Source organism: Erpetoichthys calabaricus, chromosome 8 (assembly GCF_900747795.2).
Source record: "Erpetoichthys calabaricus chromosome 8, fErpCal1.3, whole genome shotgun sequence".
Taxonomy (NCBI): Eukaryota; Metazoa; Chordata; class Cladistia; order Polypteriformes; family Polypteridae; genus Erpetoichthys; species Erpetoichthys calabaricus.
The window spans coordinates 123,196,095-123,214,586 of record NC_041401.2 but is presented as its reverse complement, the minus strand read 5'-3'; the positions used below and the strand labels follow the sequence as shown (position 1 = coordinate 123,214,586).

At 36.7% G+C, this 18,492-nt stretch overlaps 1 protein-coding gene across 4 annotated transcripts in view; it reads left to right on the top strand.

The window, feature by feature from the left end:
- Nucleotides 1–18,492, top strand: part of chd5 (chromodomain helicase DNA binding protein 5) — a 92,368-nt gene that overhangs the window by 50,978 nt on the left and 22,898 nt on the right. For 2 of the 4 annotated variants that reach the window (XM_028807414.2, XM_028807409.2), the window contains exons 5-13: nt 9,031–9,272; nt 9,352–9,464; nt 9,789–9,900; nt 10,341–10,507; nt 10,699–10,914; nt 11,350–11,556; nt 14,601–14,812; nt 18,131–18,262; nt 18,373–18,460. In XM_028807414.2, coding sequence (XP_028663247.1) covers nt 9,031–9,272; nt 9,352–9,464; nt 9,789–9,900; nt 10,341–10,507; nt 10,699–10,914; nt 11,350–11,556; nt 14,601–14,812; nt 18,131–18,262; nt 18,373–18,460 — 1,489 coding nt within the window. The remainder of the gene's footprint in view (nt 1–9,030; nt 9,273–9,351; nt 9,465–9,788; nt 9,901–10,340; nt 10,508–10,698; nt 10,915–11,349; nt 11,557–14,600; nt 14,813–18,130; nt 18,263–18,372; nt 18,461–18,492) is intronic. The other 2 variants (XM_028807411.2, XM_028807410.2) reach the window with 2 other exon arrangements.

The following is an 18,492-nucleotide window of genomic DNA, read 5'->3' as shown; positions in this document are numbered from 1 at the left end:
CGTTGTCACATGCCTGCATTATTGAATGATTGACCTAACTAGGTGGAGTTCTTCTGCTTTTATCCCTGTGTGCAACATCCCGCCCAGAAAAACATCTGCCCTTTATATTAAAATAAAGGAAAAAGTCCATTAGAGATAGTTAGTTTCTTGAGCTATTTACTTTTGGTTTTGATTCCATTTTGTTCTGACTAACAGTTACAGAACTTGTCACAATGTCACAATTCCTGCCAGGCTTTTAAGTGTTCTTCTTCTTTAAAAGTGCTCTCTGCTCTACTCACTCTAAACTGCAACAAGCTTAATCCTTCTTTTATGGAAGGATCAAAATGCTTTTAACAGCATCTACCTTGACACAGCTTCAGCAGCTATGCAATGAGTAGTATCTAAATACTGTACTGTTAAATCACAATATAAAAAATAAAAAACTAATTCAGAAAGATTACTGGCACACATCTCTTAGAGTTGGTTCAACAAAAGAGGAATACTTAAAAATAAGAACATTTAAGTTTTATAAGTTTGTATTGCAGTATTTCATTGTTTATTGTTTACATTTTTTTGGAAATAGCTATGTGATGAAAAATGATTTATAACTTAAAATCTAATGCCTTAAAATTCCATGTCTGTATGGCAATTAAATATGAAAAAGGATGAGAGTTGAACACATTTTTCACAGTGCTATAGCTATGCACGTTTGCATTTGTCATCCATACTATATTTAATCTAGGTGCAGTACATGTCCTGGAAAATGAACTTGTATTGCCTGTTACAATCAGCAGGTTATTCTCAGTTTGTCGCATCAGTATGAAGAGTTGACTGGCTAGTTTTGTTTGTTTGTTTTGTTTTTCCTTTGCTCACTTTCTGGTGAATTCAATTTCATTTGAATAATGACCAAAGTGTTTATATTTTCATCTCATAAGTGAATTTTTGGTAGCACTTCATTATTTTATAAACTGTAGTCATCTGTGGGTCTAATGCCTATTGACTTTAGGCTCTGCAAACTATCTTTGGTTTTGGATTTGTTTCTGTTTATATAGCAAAGCAGATTATAAATTGGCAAGCACAGTATTTATCATATGTCTGACGTATGCAGAGTGATTTTATTCATTATAAAGGCAATCTTTTTTTCTACCCCTTGTTCATCTTCTGTAGTTTTTATTCCCACTTCTATGCAGTGTAATGTATCTCTTTCCTGGCTGCATTAAGAACAGTTTTCTGTGTTATTAATGACCACTGTTACTCTGCCTACTTAAGACAGCATTGAGTTATTAAATAATACACCTTCATTGGTTGTGGGTATTTTCCCTTGGTATATCTTTCTGATATGACAAGTTGGTTTATTAGAATAACATAATAGTTATTGTAAAACTTGCACTAGCCATCTAAATTTCTATCTAACTTCAGTGCAGTGAAGTAGTGCACCGTGTGTGTTTCAGTGCATATATTCATGCCAAGGCTTATATTCACGTACAGTATAACAGGGAAATGTTATTGCTTCCTTGTTAAATCAATCAGATTAATGGAATAATTAGAGTTAGCTGTCCGAACACTGCCAACCCTCTTCAATGTAAACCACAGTTATTTTGACCCTTGCCATTAGAGTCAAGTTGCCATCACAAAGATTCATCCATCCATCCATCCATTTTCCAACCCGCTGAATCCGAACACAGGGTCACGGGGGTCTGCTGGAGCCAATCCCAGCCAACACAGGGCACAAGGCAGGAACCAATCCTGGACAGGGTGCCAACCCACCACAGGACACACACAAACACCAAGCACACACTAGGGCCAATTTAGAATCGTCAATCCACCTAACCTGCATGTCTTTGGACTGTGGGAGGAAACCAGAGCGCCCGGAGGAGACACGGGGAGAACATGCAAACTCCACGCAGGGAGGACCCAGGAAGCGAACCCAGGTCCCCAGATCTCCCAACTGTGAGGCAGCAGCGCTACCCACTGCGCCACCGTGCCGCCCACAAAGATTCAACATACACTAAATTCCCCAATCAAAGGAACTTTCAGAAGAAATTATAATAATAAAAAAAAAAACAATCAGTCTAGAAAGAGCCTTTCCATTTCTAAGGCTTTGAGAATCCACCGGACCACAATGAGAGCCATGGTCTCCAAATAGAAAAAAACTTGGAACAGTGGTTAATCTTTCCATGAGTGGCCAGCCTCTCAAAGGGACTTCAAGGACACTGTGCAAAATCATCTAAAAAGTCAAAAAGAATTTCAAAGAACTGTAGGCTTTTTTTGCCAATGAAAAGGTCATTGTCCGTTACTCCACAATCAGAAAGAAACTGGGAAAAAAATGGGCTTCATTGGAGAGCGTGAAGACATAAATAATGGCTAGGCAAGTAGAACATAAACAGTCTTCCTTCATTTACCAAGTAGTACTTGAATGATCCCCAAGCCTTTTGGGAATATATTCTATTGAAGGATGAAACAAAAAGGGAACCCTTTGGGTGACATGGCCCCCATTATGTCTGATATGCAGAAAATAAATCATTCTTCAATGAGAACATCATATCAGCCATCAAACATACTGGTGGTAGTGTAAAGATTCTGGGGTGTTTTGCTTCCTCAGGATATCAATAGCTTGCCATAATTGAAAGAATCATGAATTCTGATGTTTACTATAAAAATCTAGTTATGGGAGTGTAGATAGTTCAAACAGTTAGAGAATGAGCCAAAACACTAAAGAATGACCACATCCAAATGGCTGAAAAGGGACAAAATTAAAGGTTTGGACTGGTTGAACAGACCTAAACCCAATAGAGATTCTGTGGCATGAATGAACAGTCCAAGCTTGAAAACTTCTACAGTTTCTGAATTAAAGTGGTTCTTCAAAGAAATGTTGGCTAAAATTATTCCATAGTAATTAAAGAGGCCAGTATTTAATTAGAAAAAGCATTTTACTTGAGTGATTGAAATTAAAAGAGGCACAACCAGCTATTAGGTATAATAGGGCAGTTCATTTTTACATAGTGCCAGCTGTTTCTGGATAACTTTGTTCATTCTGGAAATTACATAAAAAAGTGTTGTTTAGTAAGATGTTATTTATCTCATATTAGATTTTGGCTGAAGACCTGAAAACATTCTATATCAAAAATGTGCAATAACTGAGGACATAACGAGGGGGATAGCTTGGGTACTCTTTCATGACATAATGTACAGGGCCCTTCATAATGTTTTGGACGAAGACACACTTTTCCTTGATTTACCTGTCTGCTCCACAGTTTAAAATTACAAATCAAACAATTCAGACATGATTAAAGTGCATATTGCAGACTCATTTAAGGGTATATGCATACATGCTGGTCACACCATGTGGAAATGAGAACACCTTTTATTCATGGTCCCAACATTTCAGGACATCATAATGCTTGGGACAATTGGTGTCACAGGTGTTTGTGATTCCTCAGGTGTCTTTCTTTGCTTTATTAGTGCAGACATATGATACTTAGGCTTGCTTCTACCAACAGACTACTTTAGGAGTTTGTAGTTACGGTTGTTCAACATGAGGACAAGAGCTGTGGCAGTGAAAGTCAAAGAAGCCACTATGAGACTGAATAACCAGAGTAAAACCATTAGAAACATGTGTAAAACCTTACCATTACCTAAATCAACTGTCTGGAATATAATTAAGAAGAAAGAACACACAGGTGAGCTCAATAATCACAAAGAGACTGGTAGGCTAAGGAAGACATCCACTGCTGATGACAGAAGAATCCTCATTATGGTAAATAAGAAGCCCCAAATGCTTGTCAGATCAGGTGTAAATCAGAAACTGTCTTCAGGTGGCTGATGTGTTATGTGTCAAAGACTATCCACAGAAGACTTCATGAACAGAAATGCAGAGGCCACACTGCAAGATGCAAAGCACTAGTTATTCACAAAAACAAGATTGCCAGATTATAGTTTGTGAAAAAGTACTTCAAAGACCCTGCAGAATTCTGGAAAAAGGTTGTTTAAGAGTGATAGTAAGAGCAAAGTGTGGAGACAAAATGAACTGCCTAAGACCTAAAGCATACCACATCATCTGTTAAACGTGGTGATGGTTATGGCATGTGCATGTATGGCTGCCTCAGGTACTGGCACACTTGTCGTCATTGATGATGTAACTGCTGACAGCAATGAATTCTGAGGTGTTTAGAAACATCTTCTCTGCTCAAGTTCCAGTAAATGCATCCAAACTCATTGGATGATGCTTCATCTTATAATAAGAAAATGATTCCAAACATACTACTAAGGAAACAAGTTTTTGAAAGTTAAAAAATGAAAAATTCTTGACTGGCCAAGCCAGTTACCCAGCTTAAATCCAATTATTCATGCTTTCCATATGCTGAAAAGAAAAGTAAGGGGGCAATCCCCTAAAACAAGCAGAACCTGAAGATGGCTGCATTAGAGCCTTGGCAGAGTATCACAAGTGAAGATACTCAATACCTGGTGATGTCTATGAATTGCAGACTTTGCATGCAAGGGATATGCAACAAAGTACTAAATGTGACTGCTTTAATATACTTACCACTGCTATTTCCCAAACATTATGGTGGGGGACCATGTGTAAAAAGTGTTGTCATTTCTACATGGCGTGACTAAAACATATGAAAATATGCCGAAATTAAAGTCTGCAATTTGAACTTTAATAATGCCTGAATTGTTTGATTTGTAATTTTAAACTGTGGTGCAGAGGAATCAAGTAAAAATGTGTCATAATACAGTAAAAACATATACAGTGGTGTGAAAAACTATTTGCCCCCTTCCTGATTTCTTATTCTTTTGCATGTTTGTCACACAAAATGTTTCTGATCATCAAACACATTTAACCATTAGTCAAATATAACACAAGTAAACACAAAATGCAGTTTGTAAATGGTGGTTTTTATTATTTAGGGAGAAAAAAAAATCCAAACCTACATGGCCCTGTGTGAAAAAGTAATTGCCCCCTGAACCTAATAACTGGTTGGGCCACCCTTAGCAGCAATAACTGCAATCAAGCGTTTGCGATAACTTGCAATGAGTCTTTTACAGCGCTCTGGAGGAATTTTGGCCCACTCATCTTTGCAAAATTGTTGTAATTCAGCTTTATTTGAGGGTTTTCTAGCATGAACCGCCTTTTTAAGGTCATGCCATAGCATCTCAATTGGATTCAGGTCAGGACTTTGACTAGGCCACTCCAAAGTCTTCATTTTGTTTTTCTTCAGCCATTCAGAGGTGGATTTGCTGGTGTGTTTTGGGTCATTGTCCTGTTGCAGCACCCAAGATCGCTTCAGCTTGAGTTGACGAACAGATGGCCGGACATTCTCCTTCAGGATTTTTTGGTAGACAGTAGAATTCATGGTTCCATCTATCACAGCAAGCATTCCAGGTCCTGAAGCAGCAAAACCACCCCAGACCATCACACTACCACCACCATATTTTACTGTTGGTATGATGTTCTTTTTCTGAAATGCTGTGTTCCTTTTACGCCAGATGTAACGGGACATTTGCCTTCCAAAAAGTTCAACTTTTGACTCATCAGTCCACAAGGTATTTTCCCAAAAGTCTTGGCAATCATTGAGAAGTTTCTTAGCAAAATTGAGACGAGCCCTAATGTTCTTTTTGCTTAACAGTGGTTTGCGTCTTGGAAATCTGCCATGCAGGCCGTTTTTGCCCAGTCTCTTTCTTATGGTGGAGTCGTGAACACTGACCTTAATTGAGGCAAGTGAGGCCTGCAGTTCTTTAGACGTTGTCCTGGGGTCTTTTGTGACCTCTCGGATGAGTCGTCTCTGCGCTCTTGGGGTAATTTTGGTCGGCCGGCCACTCCTGGGAAGGTTCACCACTGTTCCATGTTTTTGCCATTTGTGGATAATGGCTCTCACTGTGGTTCGCTGGAGTCCCAAAGCTTTAGAAATGGCTTTATAACATTTACCAGACTGATAGATCTCAATTACTTCTGTTCTCATTTGTTCCTGAATTTCTTTGGATCTTGGCATGATGTCTAGCTTTTGAGGTGCTTTTGGTCTACTTCTCTGTGTCAGGCAGCTCCTATTTAAGTGATTTCTTGATTGAAACAGGTGTTGCAGTAATCAGGCCTGGGGGTGGCTACGGAAATTGAACTCAGGTGTGATACACCACAGTTAGGTTATTTTTTAACAAGGGGGCAATTACTTTTTCACACAGGGCCATGTAGGTTTGGATTTTTTTTCTCCCTAAATAATAAACACCATCATTTAAAAACTGCATTTTGTGTTTACTTGTGTTATATTTGACTAATGGTTAAATGTGTTTGATGATCAGAAACATTTTATGTGACAAACATGCAAAAGAATAAGAAATCAGGAAGGGGGCAAATAGTTTTTCACACCACTGTATACTGGGTATTACATCTTTAATATAGGTGTAAGCAACTTACTTTAAATACAATATTAAAGTGTAGTTACACATCCTTTATTTGCAGAGAGTGGTTTATATGTACTTTATGTGCTTCAGCTCCGGTATAAACAACAAATGGTTTTGTATATACACAATGGAGGTCAATGCTCCATCATAGAGATGATTCATATTACAGCAGGTAGTTTATTACTGCAGTGTGTTTCACGACTCCTGTTCATACAGTGTACAGTATATGCTCCAATAGAAACATCCAGCTGTATATAGTATTTGTTTTGTGTTAAAGCTGCAACATGGAAGCCAGTCATTTGTATACAGAGCAAGTAATTACATTTTCAGACCAGATAGACAGTTTCTTAAGTAATGAGTGACCACTTTATTACAGTAAGTGAGCTAGCATGTTTGAGTGCTGCACCTCTACAGACAGTGGTGTTTAAAGCAGGTAGGCAGGTACCAGCAGATTGTATGTGTGCAAATCAAAGGAAGAACACATAAGACTAAGTGTTTAATTAGATTTAAACCCTGCAAGGTGTATTAAGAATGGTCAGCATTCAAATACTGTAAGTTTCAGCCAATAGCTGTCCTGTGGTTGGACACAGTCAGTTGATAAGGTTGATGGGCAGAGCATTAAATGGCCTTGGTCAGTCAGGTAACAGTTGTGAACTTACAATATGAGTTACGTAAGAGTGTGCAATTCGTCATACCTTGGGAGCTAAGAACCTAATACTTTTCTATTTCTTTAAGTGAAAATCATGAAATTGTGGTGGCCATAAGCTGAAAATTACATATTGTAAGACTGGAAAAATGCCACTCTATATGATGAATGTATGTCTTTGTTAATTTTTACAATTCATATTCAAGTGCAAGTTTAAATTCAAGGTCAAGTTCAAACACTTTATTGTTATTGTGTACCACAGCAAAATTACTCTTGTAACAACCCCAAAGGTGCATTTAAATCCAAAAGGCAAATAGTTCAAATAGATAACACAGCACTAAATAAATACCAAATTGGAACTAAGAACAGAATAATTATATAAAATATGCTCAAAATATTAGCAATGTGATATATGCAGTGTTAAATGTTCAGTGCAGTGTTAAAGTATCCGGGATTGGTTATTATTGCATAGATGTACAGCATAATAGATTATTATTTCACATATTAGTAAACAGTATAATACACATTACCAACATAGCTTACTGTACATGTTCAATAAATAATTATCTCAGACTGAGGAAATATCAGAGTTCCATAAGCTATTTTTAGTCTGTTTGTACATGTACAAATTGATCTGAAGTGCCTGTCTGATGGGAGAAGCTTAAACAAGTTATGTCCAGGATGAGTGATGTCCTTGATGTTTTTAGCCCTTCTCACATAGCGAGTCTTGTATAGATGTTCAAGTGATGGCAGTTCAGTGCCGACAATGTCCTGTGCCATTTTTACAATCTGCTGCAAGACATTTTTGGTGGCTTTGGTGCAGCTGTTGTGCCAAGCTGTCATGCAATTATTCAAGATGCTCTCTATGGTGCATCTGTAAAAATAAAAATATTACTGGGTTATAGCAAAAATGTTTTACATCCACAGATCCATCATGCTAAGTTTCATTATTACGCTGTCATGGTGATGATGTGTGTGGTGTCCTTTTATGACATGCATCAGTCCCTGGATATAAGTGGAAAATTATCTGAATGCATCAGGATATCTGAAAAATAATGGCAATTAGGTGTATCTCTTAATGGAGGCACAATTCTCACCTGTGAATAGTTTTATTCAGTTGGTTAATGCTCCCAATACTACAAAGCTGGGAAAGGCTGGAAAAGTTTTTGAAATATGATAGGGAATTCCGTTTAATATACTGGCCTGCCCAGTCACCAATTCACAATTCAGTTTAGTTTTGTCAAAGTATTTGGAGTAAAGATCTAACTCTGCTAATTTTCAGTAACAGTTGGACACATTAGAGTTGGACTGGGACAGGCTGATTGAGGCAAAGTTTTGGGATGTTCTTGGGTCTTTGCTCTGAGGAATTCATGTAAATGGGGAGAAAAGATAGTATACTGTATAATAATATAATATAAATAAATACATAATATCAGAATACAATCTAATAATTATAATATTCATGTAATAAAATGACCATATATTGTATATACATTTATTGGTTTTTCTTGACCACTAGGTCACTACTGACACTTTGGTCTTGGGCTACCACTGGTGGGTTGCTATTATTTATACTGGTAGTTGATTGTGGTGGTTCGCTGCTCCAACACTCATGCTTAATTCCCCTAACCTCTCCCCCGTGCTTGATTTGCAGTTGGGGGACCTCCCCTGTTGGTCACAAATACGCTTATATGGGAAAAAGTGAGATTTTGCACCAAAAGTGTTGAGAAACACTGTTTTATAGGATATATATGCTTGTGAATGTAAATGTTGAATGAATTACATTTTCCTATTTTCTATTTGGAAATCTGTTAGCAATGTGAACCTGCCTTTTGAAAAATGTGATATATAAATGCTGTATACTCTGAAATGACATTGTAGATGAAGAGCCATGTAACCTCTGTGTGTCTGGAGTCCAATACAGATGACTATTTTGGTAAGTAATGAAGTCACCTTTCATTTCTGAATGGGTGCCACCCTAATCAGTATGTGTATTATCCATATAGACCTCTCATTGCCAAGAAGAACCCCAAGATACCAATGTCTAAGATGATGACAGTTCTTGGAGCAAAATGGCGAGAGTTTAGTGCAAACAACCCCTTCAAAGGTACTTCTGCAGCTGCAGCTGCTGCTGCAGTTGCTGCTGCTGTAGAAACAGTCTCGGTGGCAACTCCCATATCAGTCAGCTCCTTGACGCTGCCTGTTCAACCTGGACCAGTTAGGAAAGCTAAAACCAAGGAAGGCAAAGGTACAGAACTCTGAAGGTAATATTTTAATATCAGATCCAAGTTATACATTCAGAAACTAACCTCATGCTCCCTTTTCAGGTCCAGGTGCAAGAAAAAAAAGCAAAAATGTAAAAGAAAGCAAAAAGAAAGGAAAAGGCAAGAAGCTTAGAATGAGGCTGCCATTTGGAGCCAAAAAGAAAAGAGATTCTTCGGTAAGAAGCTCTAGTTGTATGGGTGGTTTAGGTAATCTATTATTGGCTGAATGCTAGTTGGAGTGATAAAACAGACCAGACATCAGCAAGGCTAAGGTTACTATATCAGTGACAGAGAGATTCAAAGAAAGGTAAAAGTTAGTGCCAAGATTAAGTTGGCAAGTGCGTGTCTGAAACTCAGGCAGAAAGGACATGCACAAATGTAAATATTAAAGACTGCTCTACTATTCAAAACTGAAATGTTTATAGTGTAAGAGGAGTGACATACATTTGAAATGAGGGCATCTATTACTAGTTTCCTTTTGCTTGTTTTTTGATCTCTAGAGTGATGAAGAAGACTCTGATTTCGATAATGCCAGCATTCACAGTGCCTCCATTCGATCAGATATATCTGTAGTCCAGAAAAAGAGTCATAAAGGCAGAAAGAAGAAAAAAAGTAAGGCTAATACCAGCATTTTTACATCCTCTGCAGTGTATGCTGTACTAAGCAGTATAAAGAATAGTGAATTTATAAAGAAGACTGCACATAAACAGTAGATGCCACTTAACACAGAGGCAGACAACTAGTCAATAGCTGAGGTGGGTATCAACTTTGGGTCCTACAGGTACTAAGTTAATTGTGAACTGCACCACACAACATTACCTGAAGGAAACATTTAGATGTGATGGCATGACACATTATTTTTAAATACAGCTGGAATCGGGTATGGGTAGTTTTCAGTTCTCCTCAAGTAATATGCTCCTTTGCCATACTGTCTGTTTCATAAACACCATGAATTATATTTATTCCATTTATTTACTTGTTTGAGGTTTCTGGGCTTCTTTGTTTTGTCTACCAAGCAGTGTTAACTACATGTTTTCCTTGTGTTTTTTGAGCTAAAGAAGGAGATGGATATGAGACTGACCACCAGGATTATTGTGAAGTCTGCCAGCAAGGTGGTGAAATCATCCTCTGTGATACCTGTCCACGGGCATACCATTTAGTTTGCCTAGATCCTGAACTGGAAAAAGCACCTGAGGGCAAATGGAGTTGCCCACACTGTGTAAGATAGGTTGTTTTGTAATCAGAACATTAAAACCTAAGACCTCTTGAGCATGTGATGAAATCCTGACTAATTATTGTTGTCTAATGTCTTGACAAGGAGTTAAAGACAAGGAAAAAAGTTACAGAAGTTAGCACCCGTTTTGTCATGTTTTGCACGATAGTTACCTTAATCTGGCTTTGTGAACACAGGAAAAAGAAGGCATTCAGTGGGAGCCAAAAGAGGAAGAGGAAGAAGAGGAAGGTGGAGAGGAAGAGGATGATGATCATATGGAGTTCTGTCGAGTGTGTAAAGATGGAGGCGAGCTGCTGTGCTGTGATACTTGCCCATCATCTTACCACATCCATTGCTTGAATCCTCCACTGCCAGAGATACCTAATGGGGAGTGGCTCTGCCCACGCTGCACAGTAAGAGGCAAAACAAAAAACCCAACTCCTACACAGAGTGAGACATCATGCCACCCCTTCTACACATTAGTTTGAACAAAGAGCATAGACAGTTCCCATAAATGTGTCTAATGCCCCATTTAGTGACGTCTGTGCACACGGTTTTAAACATAGAAAAATGGCCTAGTTGCTTGGCTCCATCACCCTCTGTTTGATGACAGATGCATTTTCTCTGTATACCTTTTTTTATCTGAACTGTAGTGAGTAGAGAGGTATTTGACTAACATACCCAGGTATAGCAGAACTTTTTTTGCAAAGCTACCTGATTTCATTTTGGTAAATCCTCCTTTTCCTAGAATAGTGTAACATTAGTTCTTGTGCCCTTAAATTAGCAAAATGTGATAGAAATTTTAAACACCCATAGATATTTGTTCCAACTTTATACTCATGTTTTAGTGTCCACCACTGAAAGGCAAGGTACAGCGGATCCTTCACTGGAAATGGGTAGAGCCCTCCATTTCACTAGAGATGTCTCTGGACCAAGAATGCGAGTCTTCTGATCCAACATCAAAACCACTACTGAAGGGGCGACCTGAGAGGGAGTTGCTTGTTAAGTGGTCCGGCTTGTCATACTGGCATTGCTCCTGGGTCAAAGAACTGCAGGTGAGTACTGAGTTGTGTAACAACTGTGACTACAAGGGGGTGAAGTTAAGTCTGTGAGAATTTTGAAGACCTGGATAAGGTCCCCATTAGTTGTGAGCGAACCCTGTGGAGTTTGCTTTATTCGCTTGAGTTTGGTGAAATCACAGAAATATTTAGGAACTTACACATACACATATAAATGAGGTCAATGGTGAAGGAGTATATCTTTTTGAGTGGATTATAATCGTACAATGGTCTTTTAAGTGTCCCAGATAGTAAAGGATGTATCTGCCAACTATGCTGGCTGGACCAATTATTGTGGCCAAAAATGTTATCTGAGTTGTGAGGTAGTAGTGTTAATCACATCTTCACTGTGCCTCAAACAATAAAAGACACAGAGTGAAACTCTAACCTTAAACAAAATGCAACAAATGGCCAGAAGCTAGCAATTAAAAATATACAGTATATCATTGTACTCACAGAGTACCAATCCTGGGAAATACATTGGCCATGACATGATGTGGCAGTGTGGGGCTGGCTCATTCCATTGTTTTAATTTGCGGCTCTATTTGTGCAGATACTTTGCACTTTTTTTCTTACATCAGGAAGATAGAAATGCCTTGTTAAAAGTAATAAATCTTTTGTTTATTATTGTTATTTCACAGGGTCTCATTCTAACTTGAGAAAGGGGGGGATAGGGCTTATGCAGCACATGGCTAATTGTGCATGCACTATTAACCTATGTGGTGCTACACAGAGACTGAGCCAGCACACTGGGATAAGTATCATATTTTAGTGGCAGTACTCATCATTATTCTCATTATGATCAGCTAATGTAGTGGAGAATAAGCAAGGTATCAAGTAGAATAAATACAATAAGCATAGATAATCACAATTTTTGAAATGAAAAGCAAAACAAAGGAAAAATAAAAATATAATTTTGTAGACTTTTGTATGATTTACAATAAATATCACTAGTATCATATATTATGAAAGTCACATACATATCTAAAAACATCACACTAGCGTAGATAATAATGAATAGAGATAGTAAAAAGAACAAAGGAATGTGTTGAGCTGACAATTACATACATACACACACATATATATATATATATATATATATATATATATATATATATATATATATATATATATATATATATACACACTGTATATATGCACACAAATATATATTTATGAAAAATAAACCAAAATAAAAAAATTACAAAAATGCACACAAAATATGTATAAATGTAACAAACGAGTAGAAAACAAAGAATGAAAAAGAATAATGTCATAAAATATGAACAAATTAAACAATTGATAATGCGGAAGGTAAAGCAAAGATTATACTAAATCATGAACAATTCACAGAAAGAAATAATTCAGGTCCTATATACTAGACTTAATATGCATAGGCAATAGAGTGGTAGAAAAGAGCACACAAAAAACAACAGGAAAAGGAAAACAATTACAAAAGGGATGTTTGCAGAAATGCACAAACTTTAATGACCACAGGACTTCATACATTCCAAAAGGTGGTAAATTAATCTTATATGTGGCAAATAGGGGTTGTTTGACATATGTTATGCTTGGTCAATAATATTTCCCCAATGTATTTTGAGTCAAAAACTCATCTTCAAGACCATTACTGTTAGTTGAGTGAGAAAAAATAGTGACATACTGCATTTATGTATGAAAAGGGCAAAAAAAGTGCATGCTGTGACTACTATCTGAGTTGAATGAATGTACCAGTTATCTCTTTTGTGTTTAATGGTGTTGTTTGTTTTGTTGTGAGGCTGTTTGGGAAAATAAAAAGATATGTTTAGAAATATTGGAGGAAGAAATAAGGTAAAATACGGTAATAATGACAACAAAAATTAGGCATTCAAAAGGGAACTGCTGCCGCTCCAACAGGCTGCTCCTTTTATTGTGTTCATGCCTGAAAGTAGCAAGACTTCTTTGTTTAATCTTGACCACACTGGATGATCTCTGCTCCCAGGTACTTCTGGGTCCCTTGCAAGTCATGTGACTTTGAGATGATTTCTGGTACTCCCATCAGCCTTCCTTTCTGTGTCTCAGTTCACTTCTAGCCAAAAGATACAAAACTGTTTAAGAATACAGAACTACAGTAGTTTAGGAAAATGTTTGACTTTCAACCACTTTCTATACAATCTTCCATTTCTTTTAATCATGTTGTGCCTCTCTAAGCTAATGAAACAGTATATTTCACTTATGAAAACAGTTAAGAGTCCGAGATACCTGAGGGAGCTGTTTGAGGATGCCTTCTTTGATTGTTTCAGCCATACAATATCACTGAACAACATTTGTTTCATTAACTTTAAATCTGATATTTGATCCAAAGTCACTTTTCACAGCTCCTTGCCGGGACCACTTTTATACTAATTGACAAACTGTGGTATCGCCCTTTATGCAGTAATGGGTCAGTTTTCTAAAATATAAAATTTTATCTGTTCTTGGCAGCCCTTATCCAGTTCAATGGTGAGACATACATGAAAGAGGAAATTGAACATAAAAATACCAGAATGCACCTGTATATTTTAACACTATACAGTACATTTCAACATTATATTTTATCATATATACAGTATGAAGTGTGATTAGCTTTTCATGCCCTTCTTATTTCTCAACTAACAAAAAATTAAATAAAATAAAAAACTTAAACATTACTCCCAAATTAATTTCTATTGTTTACACAGATAAGAGCACTATGGAGTGAAAGTGCATCAGAACAGTAATGACCACTTTGTAGGAACAAAATTGAAACGAGTATCCCCTATGTGTGTCCAAAAGAGTTTTCTGTTAATCTTGACACCAGATCATTTCCATAAGTCATTTTGTTTAAATAATATATGTACAGTAGTTCTTTTGAATCTAATCTTATCTATGAGCAGTTAAAAGTGTTTCTGACCCCATGCTTCAGCAAGTAGACTTTGCCTTCCTTTAGATAGGTGCACCTACAATCCAATTATCCACTTTTCAAGCCCAAAATGTTCTGATTACCTGTTTTGTCTTCCGTGTATGTTAATCTGTGTGTATAGCTGGAGCTCTATCACACAGTAATGTACCGAAACTACCAAAGGAAAAATGACATGGATGAACCACCTCCATTTGACTATGGCTCAGGAGAAGAGGATGTGAAGAGTGAGAAGAGGAAAAGTAAGGACCCTAAATATGCAAAAATGGAAGAACAGTTCTTTCGCTATGGCATCAAACCTGAATGGATGATAATTCACCGAATCTTGAGCCATAGGTAAGGAAAATATAAAACCCGAGACCTTCCTAAAATCCTAAGAGTAGCCAAGTTAATACATGTTGTGCATGAACCTAACATGAAGGATGCCTGCCGCTAGCAATTCTGGGGCAAATTATGCATGTCAACATGTTTGTTTTTTAAGTATTACATTGGTAAAAGGCACCTGCCAGTTTTTAAAAAGCATTTTCTAGAGCTAGAGAGGGAATATCTGGATTTTGAGAATAACTTGTCATCATCTACATGCAACACAAGAAATATAACACAGTAGAACTGCAGATGAGATCCTATATTAAGTTCACTGAAAATAAATCAGATGATCAACACAGATGTTTATGTTTATACTTAGTGTAGCAGGTTGTTCAGTTTCATATCATGAGCTGCAAGTGAAATTTGAAGCTGCAATCTCAAATCCAGCTTCTTAGCCCCTGGCTAATACTGTCAGAAAAGATGACCAGGAGTTTAACCTTATCTTTTATATTTTGGCCTTTATAGATATAATTTCAAATCAAAGCCTATCAGAGTAATTTCCAAATGGATTCCATTGTTTACCTTCATATCCTTGTTCAATAAATGTTACTCAGTTTAAAACTATTAATGTATGCTGTTGTTTAGAAGGTGTATAGATGACTTTATATTCAGATTCTCAGATATGCACAAATATTTTAAAATTAATTATAAAAATTGCTCAAAAAATCTAAAATTGTGAAAACATGTATGTTAAAATATTTGTACCTTTGTTTTGTGTCTTTCCTGGCGTATTAGAATCTCAGTTCTCTGTCCTGCCCCCTCTAGAAAATGATGCATGATTCAATTATTAATTTAAGTTGAGACATTCATTATCCAGTCTATGACCATAAAAATCAATGCAGCCATTGTTTTCCTTGCTACTTGATTTTTCAAATGTTTGTAGACACTCTTCCTTATATTTTATGGTCCCATATTGAATCTCCTAGACCAACTGAATTATATGACAGAAACAATTTAAAAATACCAATGCATTGTGTCTCACTCATAATTAGGACCAGTTAATGCACTTTAATCAAATCAGACATGCAGCTTTACATTTTATGCCATAAATACAACATATAAGAAAATTTAAAAAGAAAAGGTCATTCAGTCATACCTAGTGCATCCTTCCCTATTGACCTAAACTTTTTAAAACATTGTGAAGCTGGGACCTGAACATACCAAAAGTACTACAGTACTACTGCATAGCTTGGTAAGAACTAATGCTTTTGTTACAAAGAATCCCTTCCCGATGTTAGTGCAAAATTTACCCTAAACCCATTTTTATCTTTGCCTCTATGTTCTTGCTGAAGACTTCATTTTAAAATAATACCTGGTATTTACGATTATAAATCCCTTTATGATTTTTATAACACCTCTGTTAAATCAGCCCTCAATTTATGTTTGCTTTCACCAAAAAATGTGTTCTTATCTCATTAGTCATGTCCTCCTTCACATTAAGATTTGCAGATATGTAAAAATAAATTTTATTACCTTTCATAATCACTTGTAATGCTGCCTATTTGTGGATACGAACAAAGTGATGATTCCACCAGCACTCTCAGTTCTTTTTCATAAGGAGTAATTTTAAGTTATAGACCATCCAGTCCACAATTATGTCTAATATTTTTCCGTTGTATGTGTCAAAACTAATTTTTATGTACATTAATTGGCCACATATATGCCCAAGTCTGACTTATTTCTAATTATAATGATTTTGGTAACTGTAGGGTATCCACTTATCTACCTACTGTAGTTTAATGTCATCTGCACAGTTAATTAGCTTGTTATTTACTTATGTTTTTAATTTACTGTTTATATAACTTTAAAAAAGAGATAGCCTCAGCACTGGTCTTTGAGACACTCTGCTTTAACATCAACTAATCTCAAAAAACATTAATTTACCTTAACCTACTGTATTTATTTTCACTTGAATTCCAACTTGAGGCTGGCAAGATAAACAAAATAAAAGTAAAAAAATTCCTTACATTTCACCTGATGACAGACAATAATTCATACTTTTGTATCAACAAAGCTAAAGTCTGGAAACAAAATCAATAATTTTTCATGGTGTAAATACAAGCTTTCTCATTTGAAACAATTTTACGTAGCAGCATTTGATCTATAGCCAGTTAAGTTTAAACACGTCTAATAGATGTGCTGGCTCATTCTGAGGGTAAAATGCAGGAAATGTGCTAATCATTGTTTTCTGTAACAACTGCAGAAATTAAGTTGCCTTTTTGATTTACAGTAGTTCCTATTTTTAAGTCAGGCTTAATTCTTTGAACACTATGACTACATTCATATAAACAAGCAACTCTTTGGTATAATTGTACAACATTTAAAATTTACTATAGAGTTATTGCTTGTCAGTCAGTCATTTTCCCACCCGCTATATCCTAACACAGGGTCACGGGGGTCTGCTGGAGCCAATCGCAGCTAACACAGGGCGCAAGGCAGGAAACAAACACCAGGCAGGGCGCCAGCCCACCATAGGACACACACACACACACACACACACAGGAAAATTTAGGATTGCCAATGCACCTAACCTGTCTTAGGACTGTGGGAGGAAACCGGAGCACCCGGAGGAAACCAATGCAGACAGGAGAACATGCAAACTCGGGAAGCAAACTCAGGTCTCTTTACTGCAAGGCAGCAGCTATACCACTGCGCCACCGTGACGCCCGTTATTGCTTGTGATATTCATAATTTAGATTCTTAATATTGCCGAAATGGTCATTTTAATAAACAGTATAAACATAACTTGGTTTTATTCAGTCTTTTCTCATTCATGTTCCTGTTTTGCATTTGGGATTCTTTTACGTAATATTACCAATGAAAGAAATTTTTTGTTATGATTGTACAGCATCTCCGGAAGCCAGGATGAATGCTAAATTCTCTAAAAAAGAAATGTTTGAGAATTTCTTAAGGTTGAAACACAAATAAATATATATGTGAGAACAATTTTGAAAAGAACGAGCTATTGAGGTAAACATGGCTGGTCAATTCCTATTTATTTAACTTTTGAAAATTATCTAGTCAAATTGTAAAGGTTATCAAACTACATCTATTCCACACACCACTGTGCAGTCTATGTTTTTGTGATAACATTTGTGTGAAATTTACTCTCAACCAGTTTCCATCTGTCTCCGATGCACTGCTATCACATGTCTTCTTAAACCTCTGCTTAAACTGAAAGGACTTCACTTTTTAATTTTTGCTCAAAGCCAGTAGTATTTGTGTTTTGTTGCTGAATTTTTTAAACTTCAGGTCTAAGACTTTTCCCTTTTTTTTATTAATATATAGCTTTGATAAGAAAGGAGATGTCCACTACCTGATTAAATGGAGAGATCTTCCCTATGACCAGAGCACCTGGGAAGTTGATGACTTTAAAATACCTGAGTATGAGAACTTCAAGCAGGCTTACTGGAATCACAGGTGAGCACTGTCTTGCCACTTTCTCTGCCTAAGAGAAATTGATATGCATTTTCTGAGATTTTGGACAAAGTCACTAACAACATTTTATTTCATGGCTAATTCCTCAAAAGAGAACTTATGTTAGGGGATGAGGACCGACCTGAGAGTATAAACAAAGATGAGAAGCTTGAGAAGCCCCCAGAAACACCCACAGTGGATGTGAGTTCACAGACTTAATTTCTATGTCAAAT